The sequence below is a fragment of the Monomorium pharaonis genome, chromosome 2, assembly GCF_013373865.1.
Source record: "Monomorium pharaonis isolate MP-MQ-018 chromosome 2, ASM1337386v2, whole genome shotgun sequence".
In the NCBI taxonomy this organism is placed as follows: Eukaryota; Metazoa; Arthropoda; class Insecta; order Hymenoptera; family Formicidae; genus Monomorium; species Monomorium pharaonis.
Window position 1 is genome coordinate 5828703 of NC_050468.1, and position 23378 is coordinate 5852080.

At 30.6% G+C, this 23378-nt stretch overlaps 1 protein-coding gene across 7 annotated transcripts in view; it reads right to left on the reverse strand.

Moving 5' to 3' along the window:
• The window catches only part of LOC105839936 (aryl hydrocarbon receptor nuclear translocator-like protein 2), a 110139-nt gene that overhangs the window by 60536 nt on the left and 26225 nt on the right, over positions 1-23378 (reverse strand). For 2 of the 7 annotated variants that reach the window (XM_036283176.1, XM_012686593.3), the window contains exon 1: positions 19061-22878. The exons of the other annotated variants lie outside the window; for them this stretch is intronic. In XM_036283176.1, coding sequence (XP_036139069.1) covers positions 19061-19401 — 341 coding nt within the window. In that variant the 5' untranslated portion in view covers positions 19402-22878. Of the gene's footprint in view, positions 1-19060; positions 22879-23378 lie in introns of those variants that run through there. 7 annotated transcript variants of the gene reach the window in all.

The window sequence follows — 23378 nt, forward strand, 5'->3', positions numbered from 1 at the left end:
TGATTGATCTTTGTGTTTCTACGAAGAACTTACACTTGAAATTCTCGAAAATAACTTTAGAACTGTATGTTCGTTGAAATATGCGTTTGTTCACTGGAATCATTGATTGAAGAATTCGTGCGAATGCGATAGTAAACATAATATATAACGTAATATAAAATATCGTAAAACACGTAGTGTAAAACACAAAGATAAAACGTGACCTTCGAGTAAATTTTCCACTGTCACAGAAAACGTTCAAATGGTTTTGTCGATTTACGCAAAACGACACAATGCAAACGATCATTCGTCAACTATACAAAAAAAGCAATTATAGTTTATTGTGACAAAAATTACTTCAAGATTGGAAATAATTCTTCACAATTTAATTCTTTGTTCAAGTTAGAATTAAACTTTTGCAAAATACAATTTAACATTTTAAATCGAATTTTGATTCTTCAGAGAATTTGAAACTGATATGCAATGCATTTCGATAGTCCTAATAACGATCTTTACATTAATGATAATTAAAACAAACATAGATATAAAATATATTTCTAATAATTTAATTGCAACATGAAAAAATTCAAATAAAATTATAAAAGCTTTGAAGAAATAAATGTACTGAACAAAGTATTTGATAATAGTTATCAAACTCAATTAATATTTGGTTAATTAATTAATCAAGCATTTAATTATTTCACTCAATATTTGGTAACTATTAATAAACTTTTTTCAGTATAAAAGATTTTAGCTTTTTTGGAGAACATTTTAATTTCTTACAATTTTTTGTTTTATGTTTATAAATAATTTAGATAAAAAAGTTACAATAATGCCAATTAAATATTTGGTTAATATCACTAAAAATAGTTTTATTATTTTAAATATTTAATAAATATAATCAAATTTAATATTATTTATAAAATATTTAGCATTAACATTTGACTATTATCAAATTCTTTCTTCGATTGAATTTTTCGTTACCGTTATTTTTCATCATTATTTTCGGTGGCTCAAATTAGGTATTCATAGCAAATCTATCCTTTCTCTTGCGTTTATATGTAATAATTTTGTTTCGATCCGGCTGGAGAAAAACAGGTAAATTTGGCCGTCGCCTACTGTGGTAATAACCCGTGACTAGCTTTCGGGGAACCACGTTCCTTTTTTTTGGCCACTATTACCGACGGAAAAAGAGAAAGTACGATCAAACGAGAGCTCATCCGCCTCTCTTCTTTCGAGACTTTTCTGAAGCCCTTCCAGCCGAACGTTCACGACGCCCGTAATTTCGCTCTGCTTGTTCTTTTTCTTTTTCGTTTTATTTTCTCAACGGGCTCGGATAATCCAGCGCGCGCCTAATGCGGCGCGCACGTAACGCTGTTATACGCGCCCACGCGTGCGATGATTTTTCGGTGCTCTTACCCTCATACAGGGTAATGGACACCTTGTCGCGCTTTTACGCGCATTTGACCGTCCACCACTTATCGTTAGCGAGCGTAATATTCTCTGGTGAGCACTCTGGGCCAAAAATTCGTCATTTATATATAGATTTAATTAGATGTATGCGATTCACAATTCCGAAAAAAAGTATCGTCGCATCTTTTACGCGTATTTTAACTGAAACGGTAGAGGGATTGCAAAAATTTAAAATACAAATTATACTCTGTATAATAATTCCTTAGATCATAAAATTGGCTTTTGAAATTATTAGCTAAGCTATAAGCAAGAATGTATCATAAGTCATAAATTTTTAACGTAAATAAATAATAAAATGTTATATATGAAAATGTTTCCGAGATGTCAAATTAATCCGGAGAGACTGGTTTCAGGAACTCGTAAATGTTCCTGAAGATTTATGTTTTGTAAGATGATTTCTAACTGGAATAGAGTGAAGACAGTATATGCGTGACTTAACTTATATTTTGCATTTCGCGCACAATTATAATCGTTAAAAGCTGAAATTGTATTAAAGTGTTGTGTAATAACCTGACACAGGATATATCTACTATATTATAGTGAGCATATTAAATACACACATAGCTACGAATTAATCAAAATGCATTGCGCGATGTAACTGTGATTGCATTTGTTAATTATGAGTTAGAAACGTGCAGGGAGAATACTCGGGCTGCAATTTAATCTCGTAAATTGCGTTTGCATTGGTCAAATACGTAGCGTAACATTTGACTTTAATTAATCAATATCAGTTTTCAAGTGGCACTCTTTTCGCAAAAATTAATTATATTTCTGCCCGCGTACGTAGCAAATGAGCCAATTGTAGGCTGTGCAACATAAAGCAATGCAATATAAATTGATTCCTCCTCCGCGCCAAGAGAGATTGCGGACTCAATATTGATACAAAGGGCACTGGTATATCTGAATATAGAGGAGTTCGTAGCAAGTACGTTGAAAGCTAATACGATGGAGAATCTTCTATCACGAACGCATTCTAAGCATCTGAGCAACCAATTACTACGTATATTGCTTTGATTCCTGAATCAGTGATCTAACTAAGATCTGTTTCTGCTGAAGTTATAATATTCGAAGGATTCTGTATTTACGTAGAAGAATCTCCATCCGATAGACCATGCATTTCACGAACAATACGTGCTACATACGCCAAGAATTTCTTAACATGGAAACGGCTTGTGTAACAATTCCTAGCTGAGATAAATAACTACGTTACGTTTTACGTTTTAAGCGTGAGCTTTGTCATGTATATTTTATTTATGGCCAATTTTCAAGCTTCTTATATTCTTATTGGAGAGAATACTAAGAATAGTTCAAACGAGCAAAACAAACTAAAATCGAAAAAAATAATAAAAAAAATAAATTTAATAAGATATTAATTCAACTATATTCTATAAAAGTTGTTATTAATTACAGAACTTGGGTCTATCTGTAATATTTAATTCATTAAATATTTTTCAATAAGTATATCATATTCATCTTTTTATCCAGTAATAATTTTTGTCATTATTATTTTAATTCAAAACTTTTTTTATTTATTTGAAGAATGCAAAAAGTGTTGTATATTTCATCTAATAAATAGAAAATAAGAGATTATTCGGCATCGCAATTGTAATGCGACTGAATGTAACACGCTATTTGCAAATAACGTTTCCGCATTCTGTTTTCTCTTCCTTCTCCTGACATCGGAGTGAAATCTCAATCCTCGCAGGCAATTAAAACTTTCGTCTGAGTTCGGCCTCATCAAAACTATTCTCGGTTAAAAGTGAGTGCGAAATGCGAGCGAAAGGGGAACGTTGGATAGAGAAGCATCTTTTCGAGCGTTATCAGACGCGATGCGATGCAACGCAACGAAAAATTTTCCACGATCGCACCTTAGTGTGCGATTTCGTCGCATATCATGTGCCTTTTAGACAACGCGATCAGCGTTTCATAAAAAATGCACCTCTCGTGACTTTCGATCCGCTGGAATTTGACTCTCCTAAATTATTTTTAGTTCAAATTTATGATAAAAATTTTTGAGATTGCAAAAAATGTCTCTTTTTTTCATTTAATTCTTAATTTAATGTAATAGTAAATATTAATATATTTAATAATTACATCATGTAATAATTACGTTTTGTAGTAAACAATTAAGACACGTGTTTTTAGAAAAATATTGAATTTATAATTATATTATGTTTATAAAGATTTTGTTGAGAAACAACAATTCGGGGTAAATAAAAATTAATAAAATCTAGACGTTTTTATTTATGTAAAAAGCCACAAGAGGAGACAGTTTCAATACTAAGCGGAATATCTCACTACCGTTTTTATACTTGTAAAAAAGCTTTTATAACAAAAAACCGTTAAAAATCGTGAAAAAGTAAATATTACATAATAGATTGCTAATATTTTTATTTAGTATTTTGTATGTATACTCTCCATCGTTAGTTTAGTTACATAATATCAAAGGTAGAGTAGCCACTAGCAACGGAGTATCATTTCGAATTTCCAGAAGCAGCAGAGAATAGCAGTGCTAATATAACTCATCACGAAAATGAATTCGTGGTATAACGCGCAGTAAATTATTGCAAAGAGGTAATTTCAACGATGAGTAAAATGAGAAACGTACAAAAGGATCTCCATATTGAATGTTAGAAAACACGTTGCAGCATAAATTGCGTTGCATTTGTGTAATATCCTGTTTTTTAACTTCTTTGTATATCAAAGAGCGTTATTTAGGTAGAGTAGTCTTATTAATGTACGCATTTTATGCTGCGTTGTCGAGTGATTCTTGTTTATTGCGATAAAGCGCATGCGATGCAACTTCATAACATATAACACCACGGATACGCAAGCACAAGCTATTTCGATCAAAATCTTATCTTTCCGCAAGTTGACAAAGTAAAATCCAAGCAAATAATCGCACATTGAATTTCAACACGACTCAAATGCATTTTTATATTATAAAGAATTTTTAACTTACATAAAAAAAAAAATCTAAAATTAAATAATAAAAAGTAAAAAAATAAAACGTTAAAAAACTAAGAAAGAAAATTCAAAAACACATGTTTTGAAAATTACATTTATGTAAAATTTGCCATTAGTTAAAAATTGAAAAGCTTTACCACTACTACTACGTCTATCTCAGCTATTCCTTAGTTTTGTTTATTGTTATCAATTTGCTATAAGGGTCACGTTATGGTATTTCTGATATTGACGGGTACAAATATTGCCAGGTAGAACCAAAGAGCAATAGTGTTGCGCAGAAGAGAGCCAGGATAAGGGTTACGGTAGGACGAGAGAAGAAGAGCGAGAGAGACGAAGAGAGAAAAGAGAAAGAGCATGGAGGTTGTGGTAGGACCTCGGACCTGTTGCACAAGAAGAGAAAGCACTTTCGATCGTCACGAAGACAAATAATCTGGAAAGCAAACACACTGAGGCTGGGCATATTACAGACATCTTATGATACGCGCTATATAGATAACGCCTAAAATTAATCCAGCATAAACGTAACTCGTTTAAAGTTGTTTTGCAAAATTTTTCAGATTTTTAAATAAATATTGCATGAGAGTTAAAAAATCAAGATATTTTTAATCATTTTAAATATTTTTTAATTGATTTTTTTTATTGATGTGTTCAAAGAACAAATAAAAACTTATTTCTTAATTTAATGCCAATTAAATTAAGAAATAAGTTTTATGTATGTATTTTTCTTTTACAAACTAAAGTTAACGATGCGTATCATAGCGGGTAAATGATTGAAAGCTAAAATTGTGCCAATTTTGTTTCGCGTTTTATACAACATTTCACGTACTTTTTCATAAAACGTGCAGATTTATGAATTAAAAAAAATTAAGTCATTCAAATGTGTATGTATGTGCTTATATGTATGTTAAACAAGTAACTGTAAGTGAAAAGTTGTGCATGAATATACTTTGCAACGATCTTCGATCAAGAGTATAATTTCAAGGGCGATACCTCATAATATAATTGTAAAAAAATTTATGTACTATACATTACTTACAAGATCTACTTTTTACATCTTACATAATTTGATAAAAAAATATATAAAACAGTATTAATGCTAGGTTCGATAATAAACATTTCTTGACTGATAACAATTTCCAAATGAACTCTGGCATGTTCTATTTATAATCTTTGCGTGTCAACTTTGGCAAGTGCAAATTCTACGATCAACTTTACGCAATCGTTCTACACAATGATATAGATGAAATAAAGTCGCACGCATATGCAAGTGCATGCAAACGGATGCGCGCACGTACGTGCCGTGCAAAAAAAAGTTGCAACACAGTTGCAAAGGTTATTTTAAGATGCAAATTACAAACGTTTAAAAACAAGCGAACGTTGTGTCGTTAAGATATCGAAGAGCATGCGAAACGACTCGATGCGTAATTGTACATTAGACATTGTCGCGCAGCAAAGATTATGTCTTATCACCGGAAGACTGAGAAATAGCAAGAAGTAAATACGCGGGAAGCAGATAAATATATATCTCATTTATTAAAAAAAAGATGTTCTTTTTATGTTACCTGCGTAACCAATTACGTTGCACGTGATTTCACGTTTCTGTAGAGATATTTATTAGAGAGATCATTATTTTTCTCGCAATTTTATTCTGTTTAACCCACTTTATCTGCCCACGAGAGATAATACGATTATTACCCGACACTCTCTATAAACCATTAATCTAAAAATTAATTAATTTACTTCTGGAAAAATACCTGTGCAATAGTATCACGGCACAAATATATTTTATTGCCCTCGGTTGACATATTTTCTTCTTATTCTGTGCACGCACACGCGAAGATGACATATATACTCTTTTTTTAAATTGCTATTGAAGTTTCCGTAAGCATGAGGGTGACGCAATTGAGATAGTCTGTTGAACGTTAACTAAGAATGCAATATCCTAGGTAAAGGACAGCGTAATTGCAATTCCAGTGAGTTCGTCATTGAGTAACGGCGCTTGTATGTGTCTACCGAGAGTTCGATTCTTAGAGCGGTGATTCTTCACAGGAAAAATCTTCGATAACAGACTATCAGAGATAATTCTTTATTTAGACGTTTTTTAAAGAAGTCTTTTAATACACGTACTATTTTAAATGTGCGTATAGAGTTAATGATAAAAATTGCATTTTATCATTAATCGAAAAAACGACGTCGCTGATAATATAAAAATGTGCACTCAGTTATAAATTATCTATAAAATATAAAAATCTAGTCCTCACTTTTATAAATCCTTTTCTCTTAAGCAGACTTATAAAGAAAGTACTATACTATACGATTAATTTAATACGATATAATTTTTCAAGCAGTTTAATTTTGAAATAAAAATCTGCTGTAATCTTAAAAAAAATTAAAGCTAAATTTTTATTGGTACAAATTTGTACTTGCGTAACAGAAGAACGTGTAACACGAAGTTACTTACGTATAAAACTTTGAAATGCATGCTATATTCAATATTGTATCGTAAAGATTTATAAAGTAATTTCTGATATCTTTTAAACGGCAAGCAATTTTTGTGACTGCACATCGAGACTACACGGAGAGAATTTCTCTCTTAAAATTTACCCTCAAAATCTGGTAATTGTGGGATAATGTATGACCTCGAGGAATTTTGCTATACTTTTTAGTAAATTTTACTATACTTTTAGTAAATTTTACTATACTTTTAGTAAATTTTACTAAAAAGTATAGTAAAATTCTTCGAGGTCACACATTATCCCACAATTATAAGATTTTGAGGGTGAATTTTAAGAGAAAATTCTCTCCGTGTACAGTTCCGAAGCACTTGACTCAAATACGCCATCTGAAAATACTACAACTGCATTCGTATTTCACGTTCCCGTTCGCGTGTACGCACTTGGTAATAAGTGACAATTTTCCGATTGACGACGACAACGACGACAACTATTAAGGTCACGACGAAGTACGAGAGCAAAAAAAAAAAGAACTAAAAGAGAGGGACTACATTTCCGTCGCGTAGAGTTAAGTCTGATTTAATTTATGCAACACAATGCTCTTTGAAACGCACTTGCAGATGTATGTAATAAAAGCTGCTCAATAAATCGTTTTCTTCGATCCGATATACATATACATATACTTGAAAGTGGCATTACGTATTACGACGTTAACTCGAATGCTCGTTGCGGCGCATTTTCGCGAGAATACTTGGCGAACTAAAATACGAAACGCTGACACGACGAGACTCAAAATAATGCAGCGGCCTTGCGGAGGTCTCGATCGCGACCTTGCACAACTTCTCTGCCGTAAAATAACTGCGAGCACTATAGCAAATATGACAGTTAACGTTTTATTGCCAAATAATCCAAGATATTGAAGATTTTGGAGTCCATACCTTGATCACTTATTTATAAGCTCGATTTTACGCTTTACAGCACATGCAATCATCGTGCTACAGAATTAGAACTCAAAATTCGATAGCTATACATATATAGCATATAAAGATGCAAACATGATTGTTGGTCACTAATGTAATAGTTTCATAATATCAAAATTCAAAGAAATATGTACCAATGTAGTTTAACCAAAATTTTGAGAGAATATTTAAATACACAACTAGTCCCTTAAGTAAAATTCATTAGGCCAACATAAAAGATTTAATAATTATTGTAAATTCTTATGCGAATGTGCGAATAAGTAAAAATATTTCATTGTTTTTCAAGATTTAACTTTATCAAAGTAAAAGGAGCTTCATACTTTATAGAATAGCATTGCACAATTACGAACTTTGTCGACGCACCATGATACTTCGAGCAGTGGTTAAGTAATGAGTTTACGTTGCCTAAGGTCTAAATACAAAACCGGGATAGGAATGTTCGCCCTGGTAACATTTGAAGCACAGTTGTGAGCTACGCGTCCATACTAATGATATTTAATATATTAAAGTAAAGAAAAAGATGATTTTATGAGCCTCAATTTATATTTTATACAATAATCTTTTCTACATCAATATTTTAAGTTAAAAACTTAATATTTCCATTCGTCAACTTGTGTTATTTAATCGATTCTAAACTCAAAATTATAAAATATTTAATCCTTAAGATAATGCTATTTATAACAATGACATTGCATAATGAATCGAAAAGGAATAAAAAAAAACGAGGAAGTAGTTCAACATTAAAATATACATTAAAAAAGTTTTAAAAGTAAAAATGTCTTAATAAATGTTGTATATTAATATCACTATATAACTACGGACTACTAAATAAATGATTCCATAAGAAATTATAAAATATATTATAAGAATCTCTATCATAAATATAATATGCATTTTTATCGTAAAATGAAAAATTTTCATTTTTTTAAGAAATCTGAGACAATTACGCGCATATGCAACATAAAAAAATAATCTGAAAAAATTGAAAAAAATAAAAAATTGAGAATAATACATTTATTAAAAATGTATATAATAATCTTTATATATACATATATTTATTTTTTCATAATATTCGAGGATAGACAAAATTCTAATTGTTAGATTAATAAAGTATAATGCCGAAAATATATTTGTTTTGAATAATTTTTAACAGATATTGCCCAAGTACGTACTTCAATTTCAAGATTGTAATATTTAACAATTATATTTTCTTGAATTTTTTATTTCATTTTTTTGTAGTTAATGCGGAGAAAATAGGATTTACTATACATATGTAAAATGAAGTATCATACTGTCACGTAATTGTCCTATTATCATACTGTTATATAATTGATATCATACTGTTATATAATCTTTCTGAACTCAAAATACCTGATTTGATTCTTTTCTTTTACAGGATTAAGCGCTTTTTTTACTACTCATTCGTCCTCGACCGTGCAGGAATGCATTCTGCAAATTGGCGAAAACAGCGCGTGATGGCATTCAGCAAATATTTAATTGAGCCTCAACAAATTATATTCAAGGCCATTTGCACCAAGTCGGATTATAATGTACAATGTGAATTAAGTTTGATAGAATTGAGGAAAAACTTCTTGAATAGTTTTTTTATGGAGTGTCGAAACTCGACACAGAAAGAATTACATCGTGGGAATCATAGAATTATTATTATTATTATTAAAAAAAAACTTAGCATTATTTTATATTATAAATATAATAAAACTTATCCTATTCCACATAGCTATTGTGTGTGCATGTGTGTGTGTGTGTGTGTGTGTGTGACGTTCATTTATGTATTTTGTGATCTTTTCATCATCATAACATAATTTGCTAGTGATACTTTGCATTTCACGACATGATAATTTTGTAATTTTGTAACACAGTATAATATACAAAAATATCGTATTAATGTTACATTTATTAAACCATCCTTGACGATATGAAATTTATATTCAATCGTTGAACGAGCGAAGCGGAAATTAGTCTCCACGTTCCCACGAGGTTCCGCAAGTAATTAATTAAATAAATTAACATACGTTGGAAAATACTCGATGCAAAAGAGAGAACATAGTTTGCGAATAAACGAGTTCCTGCTCCGTTTACCATACAGCCATATCGTCTGTTATTGATTAAACTAATTAAAATCAGGAGAGCCTTATACAATTGAAAACTTTTTTGAATTTACTATTTTTTACTATATTGTATATTTTTTCTTTACTATCATTAGATATACATACTATATAAAATGATTTTATCATCAATTCAAGCTCAATGCATTCATAATAAGAAAAGAATATGCGTGACTTTTTCGTCTAATATGAAAATTGCGAGGAGCGTCAAAAGTTATTTCAAGATAATATTTTATAATTACATTCGATTTTTTTAATATAACAGCTATTATAGAAAAATTATTAGTTATATTTTTTTTTAAATTTACATATATTTTTTTAAAGATAATTTTTTAATTAAAAACATGCAACAAGAGATTAAACCGCCAAAAAAGTATTCTTAATCGCTATAATTTTTTAGTATCAATCACGTGAGCTTGTGAACAAATGAGCTCCTTCCTCGAGTAATGTACTTGTGCGATGATCGAACGCGTTGTAAGGTACGTGAACGCGGAACATCAATTCATACTTAGATGTCCATTCAGGAGGCGACTCACTTGGTCCCGAGTATCATGAAAGTAATACGTGATTGTATACCCAATCGTGCATTACTTCTTTTGCTGAATGCACGCAGGATAAATAAGTGTATAGGTATTGAATAAAGCAATTAAGAAAAATTGATCTTTATTAAGTTTGTTAATAAAATTAAAATCAATTATTTCATTCAATATTATTTTTCCAAAGGGTCAATATTTATAATCGGAAAAAAAAAGAAAAAAATACGCTTTTCGGCTACGATGCCATACATAGAAAGGGCAGAAGTCTTTTTGCTAAATCGTATATTTTTATCACGCTGAAATTACTTTCCATTATATCATTTAGATATCTATTCAGTTTATTTTACATTCAGAAATAGAACGATATCAGATTCGTTTAGTTATCAATTTAATTCGTTTAATTTTTCTTTTCTTAACAAAAACATAACAAATTTTTATTTATTATAATTTTAATTTACGGTTTATTAAACGGTTGGATAATGAATAATTAAAATTACTTAAAGAGATTTTGTTAATTTTAGATACATTTTTTTTAATTTTTCATTAAAAAATAAATATTTTGAACATCTATTTTAAGTAATGTTAATATATGAAACTAGATGCAAAAGATATCTTTTACTTCACAGTTAGCGAGAATTTGACATCCGTAGTATCTACATCTTTTTAAGGATGTATCGGACTGAAGTTCAAAATGGTACAAAGTTGCTAAAAATTTGAGAAATGGTTCTTTTAGTTTCCCTATTGTACTGCAAAAAATTGAAAACGCATCCACTAAACGGTTGCTAAGTTATAACTATTTTAATTTTCACTAATTTTACATGGTATCCTTTTCTATCTTATGGAAAATGACGATCTTGACGGATGAAACAGCTAAAAAAATATAGAAGAAATAGTACCAATGTTTTGATTTTTTTTTGTACATCTAGTATATGAATAGATGAAAATATCTGCCAAGTTTCAATTGTCTTCACTATACCGTTTTAAAGAAATAAAATATAACTTGAGATAATTGTGCATTTTCACTGTCAAAAGTTTAAATTCATAAGTGAAAAAAATCGCAAATACGTAAAAAATACCTTTGTAAGAGTAAAAATAAGACTCCAACTATCGTTCAAGTTTCTTACATCTAGATTTACAATGCGTTAGGTATAGATATTTAAATATTTCAAATTTCATGCACTTTTGTCTAAGATTGTATGTCGGATACATCCTTAAGGGGATACTAAACTGCTCTGTTTTATCACTAATTTTTTGGACACCGAAATCTTTTTATTGATTGCATGGAATTGAAAATCCTTCTCCAAAATTAAAGTACAGATAGTAACGCGGTGCGCTGCGATCAATTTCATATAAAAAACGAAAGAAAGTTAGAAAATGATAGTTTTGTTATCGACTTCTGTAGTCGACTCGTGAAAACATTTGCTGCGTATAAAAGTTTTAGACTTTGTACGTATAAAATAAGCATGAGGCGCACTTGGCATTTTAGCAAAGAACAATACTGTGCTTTTAGAATAAGCCTAGGAACTTTAGAAAAAAAGTTTTCCGTGTTTAAGGGGATCCTATCTGTTTTATCGACAAAATTGTACAATTTGTTCTAAAATCCTTCTCCACAATTAAAGTATAGACGATAACAGTGTGTTCAATAAACATAATACATAAACTTTAATTCTGGAAAAGGATTTCTAAATCTATAAAAGAAATACATACAAAATTTTGTTAATGACGTGCCTAAATGACTCTACATTATCGACCTCGATCAAGTTTGACGAGCAGTTTAGAATCCTCTTAAACGCGCAGAAGAAACTCGCGGTTGTCTTTAGCCTTCACCTCTGACTACGACTACGTTTGAAGGTTACGTGTTTCTACAGGCAATTTCGGCAAACCAATCAATGAGGCCTAGGCAGTACAAACAGGTTCAAATAATGACAAAGTATGAATGACCTGCGAATGAGCGGTGATCAGCAAACAAGACGACTATTCAAGATTTTCTTGCTTCGAACGCTATTCAATTAATTTCAAAGTAACATTAACCCTTTCGCACTAGCCTTTACTAATTATTGACATATTTTTTCTCCATTCGTAATATTCAAATATATTCAATGTGTGCTTTGAAAGGTTCTGTATTGTTTCTGTTCAAAGATCTTAAACTGTAATTTAAATAATTGAAAAAAAATTTTAAGTTTAATTCTAAATTTCGAATTTATTTAAAATTTTGTTAAAGATATATGCATTATAATTAATTAATTATAATTAATGAATAAAACATTTAAGTACACAAGTATCAAATAATAATTTCTATTTTAAATGTCTGTAGTAATGTGATAAACGGATAATTTAACATTATTTAAGGATAATTTAACTTTATAAGTTCTGTAACGCAAATCATATATCTTAAGGGGATCCAGGAGTGCCTTTGCAATTTGATCAAGGTCGATAATGTAGAGCCATTCGTGCACATCATTAATGAGATTTCATATGTATTTCTTGTATAGATTTAGAAATCTTTTTCCAGAATTAATGTAGATTGATATTAAATATCAATTTATGAATTGGATTTTATATTGAAAACGAAAAAAATTTTTTCTCATATTGCTCTACTTATCAACTTTTACGTGTACATAACCTAAATTTTCGTTTTTTTCATTTTCCAATTTGTGGAATGCAAATCTTTTTTTTTTAGGATTTTAATCTTATTTCTAATTGCACGATATTATTCCTGAGTTTTTTCTAGGGGGCAACGTGATTATTTGATACATATAAACTATAGATTTTTCGTATAAAGCAAATATTATCGTTAGGTGACTAATAAATAACAACTTTTTTTTATTTATCAGAACAAATCGTATGTCGCCCCCTTCATTTTTGTGCGTACTTTAATCTTGTAAAAGGATTTTGCATTCTGTTACTCCAATTCAAAAATCCAAGTTCTCTAAAAAATGTCGGTAACTCTGTCACTCCCGGATCCCCTTAAAGCTATTACTTGTTTACCGTAGCAATCTGATAAAACTTATGTTTTCGACGCAGTTACATAAATCGATTTTAGAATGAAAACAAGCAACTGCAGTATGGAGATAAAAGAGCTATTTGATGTTTGTTTCACATAACATGTCTCGATTTGCGCTTTTTTATTCATAGAACGACATCAAACGTTTTAGAGTACTGATATAAAAAATCGTTTCGTTTTTAAATAATATACAGACCGTAGAATCAAAACAACAAACGTCCAATATTTCTCGCACAAAAAATTTTTTGTACATTTTTTTTGCTTAATTTTTTAGGAAATACTTTTTAGGAAAATATTTCTTAGAAACATCAAATATCTTTTACATTCGTCTAAAGATGACGACTAGACTAAATTCTATTTTTCTTTTTAATTATGGAACATCAAAGATAATATCTTTATAAAATAATAATAAGTTATATTAAGTTTTGTGCCAGGAGTAGAATAAGAATTAATCTTCAACTTCCGAATTAATTGTATTCAAGAATCGTATTTTATAAAATCAGAAAAGGTTGTATTTTTTATTCGTCGTTTACTGAAAAGCACGCGAAAGGAAGATGACACATAGGCATATTAATTACTCGACATTCTTGATAATCGGATGAACCGCAACCTTAAAACCGCGACGAATTCGAGTGGTTTTTGAATAATTTCGAATCAGTTAAAAGCTTTCAGTTACAAAAAGCTTAAAAAAATTAGATGAGTCTTTATGCTCTTATGTGATCATAAAACAAGTAATGTTGTTAACACTTCATTAACTTTGGCAAATCTAAGTTTTTAAATTATTTGGACTTATCGATAATTAAACTTGAATTATAACTAATAAGAAAATCTAAATCCGACTTGAGTACAAAAGCAAAACAAAGGTTGCAAATTTATATTTACAATAATTTTAATACGTATACACGAATCAGCGAACGACACGGATTATGCAGCAATGTTTTATATTTATTAGATCGATTGCACGGAATCGAGAGGTGGTACGAGCGAGTGAACGAATAAGGTACAGGCGATCATACATGAACATTACAATCGAAATTATTTTCAACGGCAATGACGTCATAAGTACAGAGAAACTCAGATTTGCAAACCAAAAAGCCTCAAATGATTTGCAAATATTCCCATCCAATGTACGTCAGGAACAGCGATCAGTGACATAAATTACAGATAAGTATGTTAATTATCTGTATTTTTGCTAACTTTGTAATGTATAAAAAAAATAGTAAAAAAATATTAACAGCAGCCAGTAAGAGCAAGAGGTATACGACAAACAACTAATTATCTCGTTAAAGTTAATAAAAAACCGTGATTATACATGTTTTTTCACTTCATTAATTAATAATAATAAAGATTTAAAAACTGCAAAACCTTTGAGACACATACCAGCTACTTTATACAATTTTATATTCTAATTTTTATAGCACAAATGTTTCCGACAGTTAATCTTTGAATTATATAATTCCGTAATTATTCGATATTCTCTTTCATATATCCTAGGATCTAATTATAGTTTCTTGTTCATCCATTATCCAGTTGAATCCTTTCTTGGAACACACAATGACCAATTATTAAATAAATCACCGACATATACTATAATTGTCAAATATAAAGCTAGTACCGACTATATGATATATATATACTATATTCCCTTTGCTCTTTTGGCTCTATCACGAAGATTACTCTTGAGAGCATGTAAACGAGATAGGCTATCATTAACGTTATTATTTCGTTCCTTATAAAAGTCGTCGAGTTAAATTAATTCGCCATGTGAAATCAAGCCGTAGAGAACCATTCGGAACCGTACAGAACCATGCAGCATTTGTCTTCATGCGATAAGTCGCTTGTCTTGTTTGATATAATATTTGATTCGAAGAAAGCGGATGAACACGATCCCTCGTAAGACTTTGGTAAGACTTTCGTATTGATTAGACATAGTTTAACATAAGTACACGTGTAACTATTAGTAATAATTGTCGATTGTCTACATATTATGTATCGTCATGATAATGTATCCATTTTCTGACTTTTGTAATTTATAAACTTACAAGATAAATCAAATTGTAAAAATAAATACATTTTTCTTAAATTTCTGATTAAAAAGTATATTTTTTGCTAACAATTCACTCTTTTTGAATAGTTTTCCGGTAATACAAAACATAAATAAATTTTATGAAAATAAGTAACCACATTTGTATATATAAATATATATGAATAAATTAACAGTTACAAAATAAAATAGATTATAAAAATTATAGGCAAAACAATGCTACACGAAAAGAATTTTTTCTTAAAAATTATCCTGAAAATCGTGGTAATTGTAGGATAACGTAAATCTTGAAGAATTTTACTATACTTTGGACAAAATTTACTAAAACTTTGCCGAATTTTATTAAAATTGTACTAAATTTTAGTAAATTTTATTAAAAGTATGGTAAAATTCTTCAAGGTTTACGTTGTCTCACAATTACCACGATTTTCAGAGTAATTTTTAAGAGAAAATTCTCTCCGTCTATATTTTGCATTCTATATAGTTGGTCACCGTTTTCTTTTACTAGAAATTTATAACTCTTAAAAATACTCTTAAAAATAAGCAATATAATCACATTTCTAGATAAAATTTTAAAATCTGATTACAATTTTAAAAAATAAATGTAAAATTACACCGAAAAAAATTGAAACAAAAAAAAAACGTAGTCACAAAAATTATCAAATTTTTAGTTTAAACATTATCTACTCTTATGGAGAAGTATTATTGGGTTCGTGAAAAAATTATTGGAATTAATAGTGAACAATATTGGAGGCGAATAATTTCCCAATAATTTCCAATAATTTTTTTGCGAGTCCAATAGTATTTTTTCATAAAGATATATTTTGTTTTTATATATATTATAAGTAATTTTCAATTACGGTGATAATAAAAAGCGTACTTTGTAAAATAGAAGATTCGAGAATTTCGAGATTTCGAGAATTTTTTAAAAATTAGTTATAATACATAAATCTACATTGTACCTGATGATTAGAATAAAATAACTCAAATAACAAATGTATTAAAATCTTTAGTTTTATACATTATTCACATTTAGTTTTTAAGTCGCCAGTTTCTATTGTAGTCAATTATTGTCACGTGTGACACGTGACTTCTCATACTTTTAACGCTACTTGTGTATAAACTTATCAGTTCCTGAGGTGGCTATGTGTGATAATATTACCATGCATATTTGCAAGTCAAACTGTCATTAATAATAAATCATATAAACTTTTAAATATGTATAATATGAGAGGTCAAATAACATAGAATGTTTTATTTTGAATCTTAGAGATAAAAATCTATTCCGGATTGTAACGAGATAACTTATTCGTAATATGTAACAGCATAATAAACTTTTATTTTATTCTCATCAACGATCTTAATTCATTTTTTATCGTATACTAAATTTTTTAGGATAATATACATGGAAAGAAACGATTTTTATGAAATCAAACAGTATCTAAATATTTAATTAAATCTAAAAATAATTTTATTGGACCATCAAAATAATTATGTAGATTATTAAAATTATTTGCAAGAATATTAAAATTTCTTGTTACTTTATTCATCGTGTTTGAATGCTTTTCAAATTATTTCAACCATTAAAATTCTTTTTAGATTTGTAGCTAGCTAAATTTTTTAACACTTTTTAGCAAAACCGTTCTTTCCGTGTATAAACGTAATTATACAATATTAATTCAATGTAAAGTTTACTGATATGAGTTCTAGATTATGATAACTAATCACAACAAAGATATTTTGTGATAAAATCGCGTTTAATCTTCAATGTTATTAAACATAACGTAGTTTTGTAATATTGTGAATAAGTAATAAGATAATATCGATTAATGGTTTCAACAAAAAATTTTTTTTACTTTGTATTGCTTGTATAAAAAAAAATAGAGAAGAGATAGGTACGTAAAATTGTAAAACTAAAAAAGCAATAAAATTTGTATTCTTTTGCAAAATTATTCACGCTTATTTTTATGTCAGATTTAATCAGACCATAAATATGCGTTGACACAATAGATAATGCAAAACGGAAACACTAATTGCAGTAATATTTGAATGAAAATGCGAAAATCAGTTTTTGAAGAAGCTGTCAAAGATTATCGGAGACTTTTGAGAGAAGACAAAAGGCAAATAAATAAGCGGAATTAAAATATCATAAAATGTGTAAGAAATAAGACATGGTGTTTGATATTGTTGCGTTTATGGTGAGAATAAATCACCATCGAATAGTTGATTGTTACAAAAATGCAACTATGCATTTATATCTATGAATAAAATACTTTTACACAATGACAACACACCGATTATATATACTTACAATTAGATAGAGCAAACGTCAAGGCCTTATATGCCATTAAAATACACAAACCGTAAATGCTGATATATTATGGCAAATATAATGTGTATACATATGCACATGTATTAAAATATAATAGATACATATACAATGTTATACATATGCGGTACAAAATGTTAATATTTTTGCATTTTCAAATTTGTTGGAAAATGCGTGTAACTCATACATATGGTCATACACAACATTTTATAATATTTTTTTATATCATTTAATTTTCCTATTGTTTTCTTTTTTTGTTTTAAACCGAGCTAATTATTACTGTTTGTTAATTTGTTACATTTACAAGTCGTTTTATAATAAAATATACATATCGACTAATTGTAAGTTTTCTTTTTTAATATAAAATATTAATATTGTACATAAAGTTTTGCTTATAATAATATGAAATACATAGAATTCTTGAAAAATAATAAAAATTATACGCACATATATATATATATATATATATATGTGTTACACGTTATACACACGCACATATGTATATATGTGTGTGTGTATAACTTTATGATTTTTCAGTATTCAATTTCAAAGCATAAATAAATGTTTCAAACTGCTTCGAAACGTTTCATACACAGATACTAAAACAGCAGTAAATATATTATATATGATAAACTCTCTACATTTTCTTAAAGAAAGACTAATTACAGATTGATCAAATAAATTAACATTATTAAATTGACGATCCGGAATTCTGAAATATTCCTCATTTGGATGCAATTCGTAGAGTATAAGTGGTACCGTGAAATCAATACACATCTTTCTCATTATCATTTATTATACATGCGCACGGTGAGGCTAAAGGTAAAATGTCAATAAAATTATATCTTGTTATATACATACATATATATGTGTTTTTGTGTGTGTGTGTGTGTGTGTGTGCACCACACACACACACACGCGCGCGCGCATATATGTAGTAAAAAAAATTAAATTATATAAGTTGGAAATTAAATTATAATTTTAAGTTATATTATCAAAAAAATAAAAACTGTGTTTAGATGAAGGTAGAGGAATTTACTTCGCGTCATTAGTTGGTTGAAAGTTGATAAAGTTTGCGCTCAATCGAATTGGAACAGGACGAATTGGACGCGGACCCAATCCGCTTTACACCCGGCGATTTTATTTCGTAATAAGACAACGAGACTGACCTTGATGGCATGCTTTTACTCTTCTCTGGATCAGTTTCTTGCTGCGGTTGATGCGTAGGTTTATTCATGCGATTGAGAGTTTGTTGCTGCGGCTGGGGCGCGAGATTATCCATCCTTGGATAGAGAATTTGTTGCTGCGATTGATACAGCAGGTGTTCATCCGTGCCGATCCCCGGATGGAGAATCTGTTGCCGCGGGTGCTGCGGGGGCTGCGGAGGTTGCGGGGGTTGCGGGGGTTGCGGGGGTTGCAAATCCCTCAGGGATGCTTGCTGATGCCGTTTGTACCACATATTTGGCGGACCACATACTGTGGGCTGCATGTTGTATATTTCGAGATACATATAAATGTCTTCAAAAGAAAAAAAGAGAGAGAAAGAGTGGCTCTTATACGTCTACCCGTACAAAGTACGTACGCCCATCGCGTCCTTGTTTGCCATTTCAAATAGAAAATTTTTCAATTCGCTACAGTCTATCGGTCGATATTGTCTTATAATTTTTATGGTGTCGATATTGCGACTCGTCTTTATCCACAGCTTACTCAATAGCCGCTCGTTTGCGTCAACTAAACATAGGTCGTAGTTGGCCGCAGGTGTGCCTCGTGTCACTCGCTATGGAGAACTGAAAAACAGCAGCATACGAAGACACATCGTCAGCAGAGAATCGATGTTTCTCTCGGCGCCTTATCGCAATGGCGACGGCGCTTGTTTGCCGGTCGAATTAAAATTAGCCGGTTAGTCGGTGATTAATCGCGGTCGCTCGATAACTTATTCGCGCGTCGAGATAATTCTCGCCTCGCCTCGATCCACGACAAACATTAGGCGAGCTTGATCTATTGATCGTACCGGAGCGTACAGTGCCGGCGTTGAATGTTCCGATGGTATTCCCGCGGGAGAGTACTCCGCTACGACTATCGCGATATATCGCGTTTCGCGTTTCTATCGACAAACATCGACCGTGCGACGTTCCTTCGTGCAAACTCTATTCCCTGCAGATTTCGCGCACAAGTATTCGTTACATTGAAACTTGCCAACCCAAAACTAAATTGTATATATTTGGATTTTCTATCCAAACCCGACCAAGTTCGTTGACAATTTGACGAACGCGCAAATGCGTGCGCGCGTGCAATTGATGATGAACAGTGGCGGCTATGTCATGCGTTTTCTGCCACTCGTAAAACGTTCGCCGGAAGTTGACACCGGCCTTGACATCGTCTTGTAGATTAGAGACAAATCTTGAGGAACTTCGCAATCGCGAAGTCTTAATGATCGCGATACAGGGTGACCAAAGATGCAATTTCTCTTTTCTTTTCTATGTGTTCTCTTTCTCTCTTCGTCTCTTCGTCTCTCTCTCTTTCTCTCTCTCTCTCTCTCTCTCTCTCTCTCTGTTCTTTTCCTCCGGTATTGCGCAGAAAAATGCGCTCCGAACTGACACACACGAGGCGCGAACTTGCCGCCGGCCTTGACACAGTATACCGAACAGTGTCCACCGTAATGCGGAGCGGTGATTTATTCCAAACACCGTCGATTAGCGGCCAGCTGCTATTTTGCGCAATTTACACGCGACGCGGTTTGCGTTTTATTAAAAGGTCAATCGCTATCGGCGCGACGCCGTCGTTCCGCTTCGTTCCTCCGTCGTCGTCACCTGTTTACTACTTGCCGGCCACAAGCGAGAGATATGATTACGTAACGCGCGCGAGAAACCACGCGTTTTTCACACACACCACACCAAAAAAAAATTACGACGCGCCGCGACAACGTGGCAACATCGTGCACTTATGCGCGGGTATCTGCAAAGTGTCAGCCGCTGAACGTCACGCAGCCTTTTCCGAAGATTGAAAAGGAAGAAAAAAGATGAAAGGAGAATACAAGCGAGAGAGAAAGAAACAGAATGGAGCGTACTAGCGAGACCGCAACTCACGGCAGTCGGACGTGAACTGCACGACGAACGCTACCCCCCACTCTCGATAACCAATCAGCGCTTACCCCCACGCGGATACGACCAATCGTTCCCCTAGACTTCTCCCGTCGCTCGTCTATTCGTGCGACCGACGTGATAACGATACGTTATTAGGCGTCGCTCACACCGCAGTTTCGCGATAAGAAAGAAGTTTCGGAGCATATATGTAATGAAATAAGCCGTTGTATCCGTTTTTCCTTTCTCTTTCGCATTATGAATTATTATGCGTTCGTATGATGTACTCCTTTAACTATATTCAACCGACGAATCATTTTCTTTCAGCATAACATGAAAATATCAGTGTGTATATGTGTGTATAATCTTATAATATTATAACATTATTATTTAATTGTACAGATTGCATAGTTAAATGTGTAATTAATTAAGCAGATGGTTAGTAAAATTGTATTTTATCGTTAATTATGATTCATAATGCAAGATATCATAAATTCTTGTATATATGTATATGTATTAATATATTTTTCTAAACTGCACTAACTATATATACCATAGTTAAACATGTCAATGCAAGTTTATTTTTATATCTTGCTTCTCTTAAACAAATAGTTTATTATTAGAAAAATTTATTTTCAATGATCAGGACTTCGATCTGTCGAATGATGAGCTATTGCGGGGATTTTATATGACTTTTATGATACATAAAGTTGTGACTAAAAAATATTAAAGAAAACTCGAGAGTAATAATTTTTTAAGGGTGATTTAAAGATGTATTTATCTCATAATGTTACCAAAAATTTAAAAATTTCATAGATTGTTATTACGTTTAAGTATAAAATTCAAACATAATTTTTTCATTAGATTAAGTTATTTTTAATTTATTGTTTGCTTTTAATTCTTATGTAAAATTGCATCTTATATTTATTTGCAAATTTGATCAGAAAAAAGCATTACATCAAATTGTGTACATATACTAATAAAACTTCAACAAATATTCTTGCAAAAGTTTATTTGAGTCTACTTATTCATTTAAAAGTTATTTACTTAATTACAGCAAAATATCGAGCAAGTCATTTCGCATATATCATTAGAAATTAGTTTTTCCATTATTTTCTTCTTTTCAGGGCTAAAATTCATGACAGGTATTTACCAAATTTTTTTTTTCATTAAAAAAAGAATAAATAAATCTAGAAAAGAAAAAAATTTTTTTAATCTGCAATTTTTTTGATAACTTTTAGCTAGTATAATGGAGTCCAAATGCATCAAGCGATATTGCAGAGAATGCGAAGGTCAATGTTTAAAAAATGGATTGCGCAGTTTGCTAAATTTCTATCAGTGTGAGTATAACAAACGAAGCATTGTATTTCTGGTCCGATCTACCCAATGCGACGATCTGATATCTGCGATTTTTTCCGACTGTATGCGGTTCGTGTTTCAAACGAATGGACAAATAAAATTCGTAAATGTGATCCTCAAAACAGTAATCGCAGTAATCGCGCGCACGTCGTATTATTCGATAAGGTTTTATTCCACGTGACATTTCATATATTTGCCGCTACAATCCAATAATCTGTATTTTTGTGACATCGACATTTCTTCTTTTTTATCAATTCTTATTCAAAGTAAATATACATTTATAACTCTTTTATTGCAGTATATAGTCGAAGATCGTGCGAGATATTGAATTCTTTTCTCTCTATTTGTCTGCAAATAAGTTATAGTCTACAATTTCGATGTAACAACTTTATATGTAGACTGTAGTAAAATATCACAAAAATATTGAAAAAACATCCCATTGTTCTCATTCTAGATACAAGTAAAAAAATTGTTATTATGATTGTTAAAAATATTAAATCTAGAGATTTATTAAACTGTTTAGATTTTAATATTAAGTAATATTAAGTAATTTAAGAAAAACATTTTGTCTTTTCGTATCTGTTATTCAATTAATTATAAATAATTTCACGGCAATATGAAAAATAGCAATAAGTAATGAATATTTCTTAGAATTAAGATAAATTTTAATATTACTATTGAAATGTACTATTAAAATGTACTATTGATAAATATAAAAATAAATTTTATTAGAATATACATATGTATACAATTTTAACGTTATATTTCTAATTTCGATCTCAATAGAATCATAATAAGATAATTTTAAAGTATTTCAGATTTATAGTTTAATGTTTTCGTAAAAAAAGAAAAAAATAAATAACAAAATAAATAATACATTTGTCGATTTTAAAGCTACGTAAAGGTGTTGGTAGTTAGTGTAAAATCTTTGCCATACAATCCGATATATCATTAAATAATTCAAAGAGCAAAATCCTTTTGATCAGCTGTGTCATAATACCAACAAGTTGATGATGCCGATTAGATAGAAGTGCAGTAATGCTCCGCA